The sequence below is a fragment of the Misgurnus anguillicaudatus genome, chromosome 23, assembly GCF_027580225.2.
Source record: "Misgurnus anguillicaudatus chromosome 23, ASM2758022v2, whole genome shotgun sequence".
In the NCBI taxonomy this organism is placed as follows: domain Eukaryota; kingdom Metazoa; phylum Chordata; class Actinopteri; order Cypriniformes; family Cobitidae; genus Misgurnus; species Misgurnus anguillicaudatus.
In genome coordinates, this window is record NC_073359.2 from 10,678,634 (window position 1) to 10,695,020 (window position 16,387).

The 16,387-nt window shown below is 33.9% G+C and overlaps 1 protein-coding gene across 1 annotated transcript; it reads left to right on the forward strand.

The window, feature by feature from the left end:
- Positions 1–815: 815 nt before the first annotated feature.
- LOC129453400 (creatine kinase M-type) lies at positions 816–14,823 on the forward strand. The gene is made up of 9 exons (XM_055217634.2): positions 816–1,014; positions 1,162–1,208; positions 4,050–4,248; positions 5,561–5,721; positions 7,074–7,206; positions 7,297–7,453; positions 10,698–10,821; positions 13,803–13,992; positions 14,526–14,823. The coding sequence occupies exons 1-9, from the start codon at positions 981–983 to the stop codon at positions 14,708–14,710; spliced, it is 1,230 nt and encodes a 409-aa protein (XP_055073609.2). The 5' UTR covers positions 816–980; the 3' UTR covers positions 14,711–14,823.
- Positions 14,824–16,387: the final 1,564 nt, after the last annotated feature.

The following is a 16,387-nucleotide window of genomic DNA, read 5'->3' on the forward strand; positions in this document are numbered from 1 at the left end:
GCACTGAAGAGACAGGTAAGGGAAGTTAAGTTATTTGGTGTTTTTCTGAAGAATACAGTACGTTCGTACAAAAATTTTCAAATGGGCTATAAGACCATGAACTGCGAACAATTAACTTTTATAAATATAACACCGTGAAATTTCTGAAGAGGAACTCCCTACAATAAGCATTTCTGTAGGCTAAAGCTATACTTAACCGATTTCTTTATGCGCATACCCAGTTACGTGATTGGTCATGTTTCATGCGTTTATGGTTGTGTATAGTGTGAATGAAGATTCTTTTTAAAATGCCAGTATAAGCGAGGATCGTTTTCATTTTAAAATGCCGTTTTAAAACGCAAATGCTCTAATGTAAACAGTACCTAACAGTGTTTAAATAGGGAAAACATGGAAGTGTTTGGATCCTTAGGAATGAATGACGCTAGGCTAAATGCTAACCCATTCACGACGCGCTGTACAAAAATTAAGTGTAAGCATTGAATAAAGATATGTATCTATTAATTCGTCTAAGTTGAGGTAAGAACATAGTAAAATATTGAAAAACTGTGGTGTTTTCCTTTAAGACTTACTATCATTTTATTGAAACCTTTACATGTGTACACACTTTATGTCTATGTATGTATATGTGTATATATATAGAGAGAACATGTTGAATATTTATTTCCTCAATAATATCCCACGTTCTTCCTCCTCAAATCTGTTATTCTATCATTGTTTATGTTAATGTCCATTCCTTAATCCCTGAGTGACATGAACACATCTCTATTAATAGTCACATTATGACAGTGAGCAACATGACCCCATGCCAATGGTTTGTGTTATTTTTTTGTTTGTTTGAGGTGGGTGATGGGACAATAGCGGCTCATATGACCATGAGCTATACATAGAGCTTTTCTTCACTATTACATCTGACTGTTGTAAGCTGGCGTGTGTTTTTGTACTGATCACTGTGTTGCAGATTAAAACAACCACAAGAGAAGATGTGGAAGAGAGAGAAAATGTGGATGATCAAGCGTAAGTCCGATCTGGCATGAGTTTGATTTACTAAACTTGAATCCCTATTATCTTCTGATGAAATCACACAAAGATTGTGTTTGTTTAGTTAAATGTGTGTGACAGGATGTCAGTCTTCCTCTTTCATGTGTCGTTCTTTTCTTTTAGCACCTACTGAGCACCCAAAGGAGTCTAGATACAGGCCCGTACTGGAGGTATTCCCCTTCACAAACGCATTTACACCCATGTATGAAACCAGTGGAAAGTCCCGTACTCTTGTCTGTGTGAGGATGAAAAAACACTGCCAAACAGTTTCATTCTTCATATTTCAGTGATCTTAAGTGAATGGTCATGTATTCACCCCGGGGCAACTGTGAGATTTTTGGCACTAAAAATTCACTGCTAATGCTGCTAAACATTTGTCTATTTAGGAATGATGGGTGACTGTAAATTTATATTGCATGATAAAAACCTTACATGTTTAAAAAGAGAATATAGAAATAGATAATATAAAGTGGTCTATATGACTTATATTTGCCATACAGGATGTGACGCTGTTTAATTCCTCTATACATTGTAATGATATTGTGTAGAAGTTTTAATACATTTACATGTTGTTTTAGTCATTTTACTTTTTTTATACCAATTTATTTAAAGCAGTTTCTCAGACAGGGTTTTTAGATTAATCCAGTTATATAAGGACATTTAGGTAGTTTTAACAAGCAAACCTTACCAAAAACAATACTGGTGCATCTTAAAAAGATCGGTAATAGAGATGAAATGCATTTTTGCTTTTTTCAGTCATTTTTATTAAGGGACACTTAAGCGAAATATTATCTTTTGTAAAGTTGCTTTGAAGAAAAGCATCACAGAAACAGAAAAAAACTGAATTGGATTGAAGTGTTTTTTTTTTTGTGAATTTAGGTACATATGATGATGGTATGAATATGACGCGTCACGTGTCATGAAAATGAAGGAGATTTTATGCATGTTTATGACAACTGTCATTTGTTCAATTATGCCATTTTTAATGCAAAGATGAAATTTTTTTATTTTCTTTGTTCTGACAACTTGACATATATCAATACATCATTACTTGTTATAAATCTGCCATAAACATGACATAGCAGAATAATTATCAAACTATCTAGCTTTATGGTTTAACATTACATTTAACTGTCATTTAAATGTCATTATGTGTTAATACTCTGTCAAATAATTTTAAATACCTTAATAAAGTGCAACAGACACGTCAAAATATTATATTGAACTTTATGTGCACAATACATAAAAAACTGAGAACTAAAAGAATTTGTTCTTTCTCACACAGAGGTTCTGAAATTGTCTGACATCGAAGAAAAAACAAACAAAATTTTTTATAAATTTAATTTTTATGTAATTAAGTTTGCAGCGATATGGACCCAACGCTGCATGGCTTAACCCAATATTGTTCTGTTTTCATTTATTTTAGGTGAATCGGTCTCTAAATGCAATAAAATATTATTTAATCAATTTTAATTATGATTATTATTTATTATAATAATAATAATAATAATTATTATTATTATTATTATTATTGAATGATTGATTGATTTTATTTTTTATTGATTTTTTTTAAAACACTTGGAGGAAACTTAAAAAAAAACAATTATGAACTAAAGAATATTCATGATGTTGTTATAAAACTATTTGACAAAGTATTAACACTTAATGACATTTCAATGACAAATTATATTTGTACCACTGTAGTTGAGATCAAGAAAAATATTCATGACGCCGTTATAAAACCATTTGACAGAGTATTAACACTTAATGACATTTAAATGACAAATTCAATTTGTATCACTGGTAAAAAGTGGTCAGTTATGTTGTCTTGGTAATGTCAAGTTGTCATGAAAAGTTTGATGTATTAGTTAATGTCAAGCTGTCATAACAAAGACTCAAACAATGTCATCTTTGCATTAAAGGATTAGTCAATTTTCTTAAAATAAATCTAGATAATTTACTCACCACCATGTCATCCAAAATGTTGATGTCTTTCTTTGTTCAGTCGAGAAGAAATTATGTTTTTTAAGGAAAACATTCCAGGATTTTTCTCATTTTAATGAACTTTAATAGAGCCCAACACGTAACAGTTTTAATGCAGTTTAAAATTGCAGTTTCAACGGACTCTAAACGATCCCAAACAATAAAAATAAGAAAAATAAAAAATATGCACTTTTGAACCACAACTTCTCGTCTTCCTCCAGTCCGTTAACACGCCAGTGCGACCTCACGTAATTGCGTAATGCTGTGGAAAGGTCACGTGTAACATATATGAAACGCACGTTTTTGGACCATTTTTAACAATAAACTGACACAAAGACATTAATAACTATCATACCACATACAACAACATCGGAACGGTCCTCTTTCTCCACACTTGTAAACACTGGGGTGAAGTTTCGCATATGTCATCCGTGACCTCTTGACGTGATGATGTATTGTGGGAGGTCGCGCTGGCGTGTCACAGGACTGGAGATAGACGAGAAGTTGTGGTTTAAAAGTGAATATTTTTTATTTTTCTTGCCAAAATGTCAATCGTTTCGCTAGATAAGACCCTTATGCCTCGTTTGAGATCATTAAGAGTCCTTTGAAACTGCATTAAAACTGGTATGTGTTGGTGTCCATTAAAGTCCATTAAACTGAGAAAAATCCTGGAATGTTTTCCTCAAAAAACATAATTTCTTCTCGACTGAACAAAGAAAGACATCAACATTTTGGATGACATGGTGGTGAGTAAATTATCTGGATTTTTTTAAAGAAAATGGACAAATAATTTAAAAATGACAAATGGCACTCAATGACAATTGTCATAAATGTGCATAAAATCACCTTCATGTTCATAGCATGTGAATCTGTCATGTCAGTCTTATGAACACCCCTTCAAGTAAATTGGTACCAAATTACCCTTTACTTTCAAAAACAGCAGATTAAACATAACTTTTATATTCCACAAAATAACTAAATGGATTAGAAAAAAACGTTTTCTTCATTTTCTCTCCGGTTATTTCTAGAGTTTGATCCCGCGGGATCCAATGAGCAGGTTTAATCTGAAGAGAGGTTCACCTAAAGAAGAGTTTCCTAACCTGGACAGAAACTACACAATTATGGGCCGCATCCTTAACCTGCACATGTACACGCGTCAATTCAGCCGGGCCACTGAAAGCGGTGTCATTTTTGATGACATCATACGTCCTGGTCTTGAAGATCCAGGTACAGTAGATGTTTATTTTGTATCAGAATTTTTAAACTCTTGAGCGCGTTGCTGTCTACATGTGTTTTGTAAGTGAGGGTTTTTCAGCATTAATTGTTGAAATGAAGCAACACCTTTATTATCACCTCACAGACATGACTCATATTCTCCACATCACACCTCAGAAAACATTCAAACAATAGACTTTGTATTTTTATAGGGACTTCCTGTCGACTCTGTTGATCTCGCAACAGGATTTCACGGAAAGTCGTGTTATAGTCACAAAAATCCGATTCATTTATTTGGGTCCATGGCACAAAGCTCAGCATTTTTTTCAATGTCACCCACACGAATTTCTAGATATAGTTTTTCATGTCCGTGGCACGACTTTCTTTTTGGTGTAATTTTATGTATTGTTATCTCATTTTTTCCCTTTTTTTTCAATCATTGTCGCTTGGGGTTGGGGTTAGGATGTCTAAAAATGTAACGGAAAGTGATTCTGACCCCAAGCGACAAAGGTAAGAAAATAGAAAAAAAAATGGTGATAAAACAATACATAAAATCAAACGAAAAAGAAAGTCGTGCAACGGACACGAAAAACTATTTATAGAAATTCATGCGAGTGACCCAAAAAAGACATTCGTGCTCGAGGCATGAAAAAAGCTGAATTTCGTGCCATGGACACAAATAAATTAATCAAATTTTGCGTGACTATAACACGAATTTCCGTCAGATCAGTCTGTGATCTCCGTGACTCTAAAGGGGGTCGCACACCGGACGCGCAGCGCCGCGTCGCGCCATTCTAAGAAATCGAACACATTGCTTTCTATGAGTATACGCACACTGGCGCCGACAGGTGGCGCCTGTCCGCGGCGCCCAGCTTTGACTCAGGAAGTTGCTCAAATCGCTGTCGTGCCACACAGCGCCACTCACATAGTTTAACATTAAATAACATCATATTTGTCCCGAATCGTTAGCGATTAACATTGGCTGCTAACGTATATTTTGCATTTTAAAGTAGACGCTATCTGACTAAGCTTGCGCTATTAATGTGCACTGTCGTAGACGCGACTCGACGTGGCGCTGAGCTGCACCTCCGGTGTGCCATCCCCTTAAACCTGACTTTCTTTACATCTCTATGATAATTGATTTATTTGTTCATGGTGAGCATATTTGCTCATAACAAAGATGGTTTTTAAAAATGGTATTTAAAAAGGTGCAGCTTTTTGTCCTTGTTTCTATTTTTGACACCATAAACAAGTTTTATGGTGTCAACTTCTTTCACCAATCCACTCTGTGTTAATATTATATCTCTATGTCTTTGTGCTACAGGACTTCCTACAGGACCAAAGTCAGTAGGTTGTTTGGCAGGTGATGCTCAGTCATACATACTCTTCTGTGACTTCTTCGATCGTATCATTGAGTCTTATCACGGCTATAAGGTCACCAGTGATGCCGTACAACAGAGTGATTTTAATTATGACAACCTGAAGGTGAGAGCTGTGTGGATTTCAATCTGCGAATGTTAGCTTTAAAGGAAAACACCACAGTTTTTCAATATTTTACTATGTTCTTACCTCAACTTAGACAAATTAATACATACTTATCTTTTTTCAATGCTTGCACTTAATTTTTGTACTGCGCGTTGTGAATGTGTTAGCATTTAGCCTAGCCCCATTCATTCCTTAGGATCCAAACATGGATGAATTTAAAAGCCACCAAACGCTTCCATTGTTTCCCTATTTAAAGTGTTTATTTTGTGTCAGCATACTTACTCGTGTAAGAGTCTTTAAATGGGGAAAACATGGAAGTGTTTGGTGGCTTCTGGATTCATCCTTGTTTGGATCCTGGGGAATGGGTGGGGCTGGGCTGAATGCTAACACATTTACGACTGTAGTACAAGGATTAAGTGCACGCATTGAGAAAAATAGGGATGTATTAATTCATCTAAGTTGAGGTAAGAACATAGTAAAATATTGAAAAACAATTTTCCTTTAAAGTAACCTATAAACTTATTAACTCACTTATTGTCAGAAAACTGCTTCTCAAGCTAATTCCATGATCCCTTTAATATCACGAGCCATCTTGTTTGTCCAACATTGCAGATATTAAAATGAAATGTAAAATGAGTTTTTTGTGAAATGTCCTGATTGTTATTTTCAGAGATAAAGAGATTTCTCGTAAGATGTTTTAAAGAGCACCTGTCATCCGATTCACGATTTTACATTTCCCTTGGTGTGTAAGTGTGCATTAGTTCATGTTAACGATATGCAAAATGTACATACCCCAAAGTAAACGATGACGCGACTACAACAAACACACGGATTGTAGGCAACAGTTTACTTCCTGGGATTGGTGACGTGGATAAGACCGACATTATCATAATTCCTCCCGCTTCGGACTCGGCCTGTAAGTTAACTCCTGTTAGCATTGCATTGTGATCGAATCTTTCAAACATGGTAAGGAGCGTCACATTTCCGCCGGACGTCAAAGGTATTCAGACCAATCACAACATACCGATTTGTTGGCCAATCAGATACACAGCACTTTTCAAATTGATGAGCTTTGTACAAAATTAAAGCGTTTGAAGAAGGCAGGATATCTGGAGCTACAAAAATGTACTGTATGTGAAAAATACCGTGTTTTTAACCATAAACCACGCAAACACATTATATTATACCAAATCCACAAAATAACCTTGTTTTTAGCTGCACTTTAAGCTCACATTCACACAGTTTGACTTTGTCTGTTTCTTTGAATCAATTTTGTTAGATGATCTTGAAGTGAAGTGTTATTTTCCTCTGGTTGAATGTTGTGTACAGTATTTGTGTGTATTTGTGTACAGGGTGGTGATGACTTTGATGAAGTGTACGTTCTGAGTTGTGAAGTGAGTGTTGGTCGTGCTGTAGATGACTTCTGTTTCCCCACACACTGCAGTAGAGGAGAACGCAGACAGCTCCTCACGCTGGCCAAAACCGGTACACATCAACACATTATCATACATGAGTGATGAGTCTTGCTTTTTTAATGATGATTGAATTATGATGGTCTTGCTTATGTGTTTCTAGCTCTGGAGCAGATGAGTGAAGGTCCAACAGGAAAACTTTACTCTGTAGATGAACTGAGTCATGAGAGTGATGATCGTGGGCTTGTTCTCGACTCTCCACCATCTTCACTGATGAAGATCGGCGTGGCTCGTGATTGGCCTGATGCTCGGGCTCTGTGGTTGGTTTAACTCCAAATGTATTTATATTTTGTCTTCTGATCTGCATCAGTTCTTCGTGCCATAAACAGAGTGACGCAGGAATAATGTATTTTTGTAGGCCAACCAACCCGGAAGTTAGCGGAACACTGGTTCCATAACCAAAAAAGCAAAATTTTCCCATGGATCGCAAAAAATAAGCTTTGTGTTTAACAATAGTATATGACACTTACATGTTTGTCCGACAAGATAATTTTAACTTTTATGAAGTCTCTAAATGTGTTTACTAGAAATGAATAGCTAACCTTTCACTGTAAAACTAAATTGCTGTAGTTATGCAGCTGTTTGCCAGTAACTTACTGTAGATTTGAACTTATGTTATGAACTGGCAACAGTTTGTTGAAAGTTTAATGAATATTAAACATTAACAAGTCTTTGTCTTTCCAGAATAAAACTATAAAATAACAGCCTCATGCAAAGCATTCTGGAAACCAAAAATCATTTTCAAGTAAAAATGTTCTTAGTATTTTTATCTTGTTTTCAGTAAAAATATCTAAAAATTCTTAAATTAAGAATTAAGCAAAAAAACTTAAACATTTTTCTTAAACACTAAATTTAAGAAATATTCAAGAAAAATTTGCTTACCTCATTGGCAGATTTTTTTTGCTTGTTTTATGTACAAAATCACTTAAATTTGATATTTGTTGGTCTAAAAGCTAGACTTATTTTCTTGGATCGTTTTGCTCATCAATAAAAAGCATCTTAATTTAAGAATGTTTAGATATTTTTACTGAAAACAAGGCAAAAATACAATACAATTTTTTTTTCTTAAAATTATTTTTTGCAGTGTATAGTCACGTAATATTTTGCTCATTTATCCGTGTCATTGTCACGGATCTCCGCATTTTTCCGTGGCCGTACCACGGACTGCGTTTTTCTATTTTCAAACCATTGTCGCTTAGGTTTAGGGTTAGATTTGGTGTTTGCGTTAGTGTTACACTTTAAGTATTGGTTTATACTATTTTTTCAGATTTATTTTTTTATATTTTCAGATTTTAAACCATTGTCGCCTGGCATTAGGGTTAGAGTTGGGTTTGGGTAGGAATGTCATTTTATGTAAATCTAACTCTAAACCGAAGCGACAATGGTAATAAAATAAGACAAAATTGTTGAGAAACCAATCCATGACAATGACACAGATAAATGAGCAAAATATTTCGTGACTATACCACGGAAATTCGTGAGATCAAATTGTCATTTCTACAGAAATGTTTAACAGTGTAGGTTACAAGTGAACTACACTACAGTCTCAAGACATCAACGTCATCACCACCAAGCTTCCGACAACTCTTTCAAACTTTATTTAACTCATTTAAAAACATGTTCCCTGTTGAAGGATTACTCCATTTTCTTTAAAAAAAAATCCAGATAATGTACTCACACCCATGTCATCCAATATGTTGATGGCTCATTTTCCAGCTCCCCTAGAGTTAAATATTTGATTTTTACAGTTTTGGAATCCATTCAGCTGATCTCTGGGTCTGGCGCTAGCACTTTTAGCATAGCTTAGCACAATCCATTGAATCTGATTAGACCATTAGCATCGCGCTAAAAATAACCAAAGAGTTTTGATATTTTTCCTATTTAAAAGTTGACTCTTCTGTAATAACATTGTGTACTAAGAACGACGGAAAATTAAAAGCTGCGATTTTCTAGGCCGATACGACAAGGAACTATACTCTCATTCTGGCGTAATAATCAAGGACTTTGCTGCTGTAACATGGCTGCAGGAGGTGCAATGATATTACGTAGTGAACGAAAATAGTCCCCTGCTATTGAAAGATACTAAGGGGATACTAACGTCACCTTCCTAAAATAATTTCCTAAGTCATTTTCTCAGAAAACACAAATAAATGGAACTAACTTCAGAGGTTGAGTAGATTTGTGTTGTTCTTGATGCAGCTGCCATTTAGAAAAGCTTGTAAAATTGCTCTTGACTTAGGCCATTAAATTACAGGGGTAGAATAGCATGATCTGTCCAAATAAGGATGTGGGCGATTGTACCAGACGTGGCCAGGATCATGAGGAGATGACTTATGCAAAAAAAATTGTCAAAAAAATGAGTTTAGGAAGTTGACGATATGTAACACACAGCTGGTGCAAGACGAAAAGCTGTGGTTTAAAAGTGCATTTTCTCTTGCCAAAATTGACAATTGTTTTGCTAGATAAGACCCTTATGCCAAGTTTGGGATTGTTTAGAGAGTTTTGAAACTGCGTTGAAAATGCATTGAAACAATAAAGTCTATTAAATTGAGAAAAATCTTGATATGCTTTCCTTAAAAAAACTTATTCAATTTCTTCTCGACTGAACAAAGAAAGACATCAACATTTTGGATGACATTGTGGTGAGTAAATTATCAGGATTTTTTAAGAAAATAGACTAATCCTTTAAGGAAATACTTTGTGTCGGAGCCGATGGTGTAGTGGACAGTGCTCCGAAATATGGTGCAGACGCACTTCCGGGGGCTCGAGATCCCCCTCTCTCCACCCTGTACTTTCCTGTCTAATTCCTGTCTATCAAATAAAGGCAAAATGGGCCAAAAAATAATATTAAAAAAAAAGGAAATACTTTGTGGATTAATCTTTGTTGGGAATTGTGCGCTGCTTTGAGATCTTAATGCGTTATAAAGTCCCCGACAATGTCTGAAGTCCCATGTAACAGCTTGTTAGCAACCGTCCTTTCAAAGACACTTTTAAAAAATCGTGGAATAAAACATGAAAACACATTGGGCTCATGTTAACCTTAAGAGTTAACCCCATTCTAAAAACCCATTGCCTTTGGGACAATGAATGGAGCGGAAGTGCTAACTCGCTTCCGGGTGTTGCCTATAAAACTGCGTCATCCCTGTGGCCCTCTATTCAGCTAGGTGCTGGATACATGATGGGCCCTGTTGACATGAAGGTCATTTCAGTTCATTGTCATTGTTCAAGAAACCAGTCTGAGATGATCTGAACACACACGTGGCGACATGTTAGCCATTAGAAATCAATAAACTGTGAATCAAATGTATGGACAGGATCAGCTTACATTTATAGTAGTACATTTATTAAGTTTCTCAATATTGATCTCATGGACAATTTAATATCCCATAAAGCCACATGAGCTGAAAATTTATGAAAAAAATGACAATAAACTGAATAAATGATTAGAGTTTTGTGGCACAAATCTGTGAATTCATAAATTAATTTCTTTTGTTTCTCTGTCAGGTTGAGTAAAGATGGATCTCTGGCTATCTGGATAAACATGGAGGAGCATTTAAAACTGATAGCATTCAGAAAAGATGCAAACCTACAAGAGGCATTTAAAACGGTTTGCATCCATCTGATGAAGGTTCGATATCAGTTACCACCTTTTTTAGTCATATAATGTTTATCTTTATACAGTAGTGTGTTATAGGTCTAAACCGAGGGCTGCAAAGACAAAACCTATCTCATACTTCTCATACTTGGGGGGTGTTAGATGGTCCCAGGAAGGTCCAGTTTTATTAAAATAGATAAAAATTAGAGCTAGGCAAAAATTTATCGTGATTAATTGCTTACAAAATAAAAGTGTTTTTTTTGCGTAATTATTATGTATATTTAAAAACACACACATACATATAAACATTTCAATTTTTTGTTTATATATAATATATAATAAATAAAAATATAAATATACACACACACACACTTACATTTTTTGTTTATATATAATTTTTATAAATTTTTATATAATATAGAATATATAAAAATTGCAAAGACAAAACCTATCTCATACTACTTGTACTTGGGGGGTGTTAGATGGTCCCAGGAAGGTCCAGTTTTATTAAAATAGATAAAAATTAGAGCTAGGCAAAGATTAATCGCGATTAATTGCTTACAAAATAAAAGTGATTTTTTTTTGCGTAATTATTATGTATATTTAAAAACACACACATACATATAAACATTTCAATTTTTTGTTTATATATAATATAAAATAAATAAAAATATAAATATAGACACACACACACACACACTTACATTTTTTTGTTTATATATAATTTTTATTAATTTTTATAGAATATATACAAATTGCAAAGACAAAACCTATCTCATACTTCTCATACTTGGGGGGGTGTTAGATGGTCCCAGGAAGGTCCAGTTTTATTAAAATAGATAAAAAATTAGCGCTAGGCATAGATTAATCGCGATTAATTGCTTACAAAATAAAAGTGATTTTTTTTGCGTAATTATGATGTATATTTAAAAACACACACATACATATAAACATTTCAATTTTTTGTTTATATATAATATATAATAAATAAAAATATAAATATACACACACACACACACACTTACATTTTTTGTTTATATATAATTTTTATACATTTTTATATAATATAGAATATATAAAAATTGCAAAGACAAAACCTATCTCATACTACTTATACTTGGGGGGTGTTAGATGGTCCCAGGAAGGTCCATTTTTATTAAAATAGAGATAAAATAGAGCTAGGCAAAGATTAATCGCGATTAATTGCTTACAAAATAAAAGTGTTTTTTGCGCAATTATTATGTATATTTAAAAACACACACATACATATAAACATTTCGATTTTTTGTTTATATATAATATATAATAAATAAAAATATAAATATACACACACACACTTACATTTTTTTGTTTATATATAATTTTTATAAATTTTTATATCATATAGAATATATAAAAAATGCAAAGACAAAACCTATCTCATACTTCTCATACTTGGGGGGTGTTAGATGATCCCAGGAAGGTCCAGTTTTATTAAAATAGAGATAAATTAGAGCTAGGCAAAGATTAATCGTGATTAATTGCTTACAAAATAAAAGTGTTTTTTTGCGTAATTATGTATATTTAAAAACACACACATACATATAAACATTTCAATTTTTTGTTTATATATAATATAGAATAAATAAAAATATAAATATACACACACACACACATACACTTAAATTTTTTGGTTTATATATAATTTTTATTAATTTTTATATAATATAGAATATATAAAAAATGCAAAGACAAAACCTATCTCATACTTCTCATACTTGGGGGGTGTTAGATGGTCCCAGGAAGGTCCAGTTTGATTAAAATAGAGATAAATTAGAGCTAGGCAAAGATTAATCGTGATTAATTGCTTACAAAATAAAAGTGTTTTTTGCGTAATTATGTATATTTAAAAACACACACATACATATAAACATTTCAATTTTTTGTTTATATATAATATAGAATAAATAAAAATATAAATATTCACACACACACACTTACATTTTTTTGTTTATATATAATTTTTATTAATTTTTATATAATATAGAATATATAAAAATTGCAAAGACAAAACCTATCTCATACTTCTCATACTTGGGGGGTGTTAGATGGTCCCAGGAAGGTCCAGTTTTATTAAAATAGATAAAAATTTGAGCTAGGCAAAGATTAATCGCGATTAATTGCTTACAAAATAAAAGTGTTTTTTTTGCGTAATTATGTATATTTAAAAACACACACATACATATAAACATTTCAATTTTTTGTTTATATATAATATAGAATAAATAAAAATATAAATATACACACACACTTATATTTTTTGGGTTATATATAATTTTTATTAATTTTTATATAATATAGAATATATAAAAAATGCAAAGACAAAACCTATCTCATACTTCTCATACTTGGGGGGTGTTAGATGGTCCCAGGAAGGTCCAGTTTTATTAAAATAGATAAAAATTAGAGCTAGGCAAAGATTAATCGTGATTAATTGCATACAAAATAAAAGTGATTTTTTTTGCGTATAAAATATATAATATACACACACACATGTAAATGTTTCTTAAATAATGTGTGTGTATTTATATATACAAAATAATTACGCACAGAACACACTTTTTTGTATTTTGTATGCAATTAATCTTTGCCCTGCACTAATAAAAATACATTAATTCATCATAAATTCTGTGCTTTTTAACCAATAACACTACATTGTATAACTTAATAACTTAAAACAAGCAAAAAAATCTGCCAATGGGGTATGCAAAAAAATCTTGCACATTTTTCTTAAACACTAAATTCAAGAAAAAAATCAAGAAAAATTGATTAAAACAAGACTTTTAAAACAAAGGAGAATCTTAATGTTTAAAAGCTCATATATTTAACCCTTCATGCTACAAATCTTAAACACATACTGTTTCATGTGATTCTGCTTTTCTGTCCATTTATTGTTCATTTAATCAGAAAAATGTTTAAATATCCTCGCTCCTGTCTGAATAACCCAAACGAAATCATTTCTGATGTTATTTTAGCTGGAGGCTCTGTATAAGAAGCTCAGACATCCGTTTATCTGGAAGCCTCATTTGGGTTGGGTGGTGAGCTCACCTGCTGAAGTGGGAACGGGACTGAAAGCATCCGTCACAGTAAAACTCCTGCATCTCGCTGAAAATAAACGTCTGGATGACATCCTGGACAGACTGAGAATTCAAATGGAAGAAACTGGTATGACAAAAATCATCTGCAGAGTCAAATTATGTAGTCAACAGTCATAAAGATCATGTTATGGTATGTTAAAACGTTTTGCCACAGTATTTAGGTGTTATCTTAAGATTTGAAATGATGTCTGGTTATGAATGTAAGACATTGCATTAGAGATTAATGTTATGAGGAATTATCTCAAATTGATACTGAATAACAGTAATTTTGTCAATGAGCAAATGATGTTTGTGCTACGCATAAACGCGCCCCCTAGTGGTCACAGTTATATTGTACTTTCCTCTGTTACCACGTTAAAGGGATAGTTCACCCAAAAATGAAAGTTCTGTCATCATTTACTCACTCTCATGTTGTTACAAACCTGTAGAAATTTCTTTGTTCTGACGAACACAAAGGAAGATATCCCGAGAAACGTTTGTAACCAAACCGTTCATGGACCCCATTCACTTCCATGCTTTTTTCCTACTATGGAAGTGAATAGGGTCCACTAACAAAGGGGTGTTGCATGTTCACCTGGTGTTTTTGTATTTCATTTGCAGGCTGCCCATGCATTTATAAAGTCAGCAACCTGCAGACTATTGGTTTTAATGAAGTTGAGCTCACTCAGCTGGTGGTGGATGGGGTCAAACTTCTCATCCAAATGGAGAAGAGACTGGAAAACAACGGGGGCATTGAAGACCTGGTGCCATTAAAGAAGACTGAGAGGACTGCAGTGCGCCTCTAGCTGTTCTCCAAAAACAAAATAGCTTACATGTGATCTTTAAGGTCAGCGGTATCAGTAACACAAGAGACTTTATAACACTCTAAAAATGGCTGGGTTAATTTTGACCCATATTGGGATAATATTGGACAGAACACATTGCTGGGTTGGGATTGACCCGATGCTGGGTTGTTTTAACCCAACTGCTGGGATATTATACCCCATGATTGCATATAAACAACCCAACATTGGGTCATTTTGGCCCAGCATGTGTTATGTCTATATAAATAACCCAGACATTTTTAGAGTAAACCCTTTATATGTTTGTGTAATATTTGATGTCATGTGTTTCCAGTCCAAACAGGTAAAACCTACGGAGCCCCTAAGGGGACATGGAACAAAAATTACATAAAGTTTAGTTTGCGTGCGCACGTGAAACTATCGCGTGCTCACGTGAAACTTTCACGTGCGCACGTGAAACTACCACGTTTAGTTTCGCGTGCTCACGTAAAACTTTCGCTTTTCACGTGCTCACGTGAAACTATCGCGCAAAAGTTTCACGTGAGCACGCAAAACTAAACTTTAGATTTTTTTTGCTCCAATGTCACCTTAAGGGCTCGGTAAAAACCCACTAAGAACTTTCATATTCATATTTTAACCCAAAAAATAAAATTATTTATAAAATAACCCAGCCTCAAGTTATCCAGCCCGTTTAATTATTGAATTATCCTCATAACAGTTAAAGGAATATTCCATTTTCTTGGGGGAAGGGTCCAGATGGTTTGCTCGCCACCATGTCATCCAGGGTGTTGATGTCTTTGTTCGGTCGAGAAGAGGTTGTGTTTTTTGGGGAAAACATTGCGGGATTTTTCTCGTTTTAATGGACTTTAGTAGAGCCCAACATTTAATTTCTTAAATCAACACTTAACAGTTTTTTTCAACGGAGTTTCAAAGGACTATAAACAATCCCAAGCGAGGCATAGGGGTCTTGTCTGGCGAAACGATTGTCATTTTTGACAAGAAAAATAAAAAATATGCTCTTTTAAACCACAACTTTTCGTCTAGGTCCGGTCCAGCGCGACCTAACGTAAATGCGTAGTGACGTAGGGAGGTCACGTGTTACATATATAAAACGCACATTTGCGGACATTAATTAGTATCAGTTGACATACAACAACGTAGGAACGGTGATCTTTCACAAAACTTGTAAACATTGGGGCGGAGTTTCGCGTTCGTCCTCTGTGACCTCTTGACGTGATGACGTATTGCGTGGGGTCACGCTGCCGCATCACGACCGGATCTAGACAACAAGTTGTGGTTTAAAAGTGCATATTTTTTATTTTTCATGTCAAAAATGACAATCGTTTCGCTAGATAAGACCCTTATGCCTCGTTTGAGATCGTTTATAGTCCTTTGAAACTCTGTTGAAAAAAACTGTTAAGTGTTGAGTTAAGTATTAAGTGTTGGGCTCTATTAAAGTCCATTAAAATGAGAAAAATCCTGCAATGTTTTCCTCAAAAAACATAATTTCTTCTCGACTGAACAAAAAAAAAAACATCGGCATTTTGAATGACATGGTGGTGAGTATATTGTCTGGATTTTTCTTTTAAGAAAATGGAATATTCCTTTAAGAACCCCCCATTGATGTATTGTTAAAAATACAGTAATAAAAATCTGACTCGTTCTGTACAAAATATTATC

Bases quoted from the DNA above. Each gene is read 5' to 3' on its own strand.
- LOC129453400 (XM_055217634.2), top strand. From the start codon at position 981: ATGTGGAAGAGAGAGAAAATGTGGATGATCAAGC. The intron at 4,249-5,560 runs GTACAGTAGATG...TTTGTGCTACAG, and splicing joins TCCTGGTCTTGAAGATCCAG to GACTTCCTACAGGACCAAAG. The intron at 13,993-14,525 runs GTATGACAAAAA...TTTCATTTGCAG, and splicing joins AATTCAAATGGAAGAAACTG to GCTGCCCATGCATTTATAAA.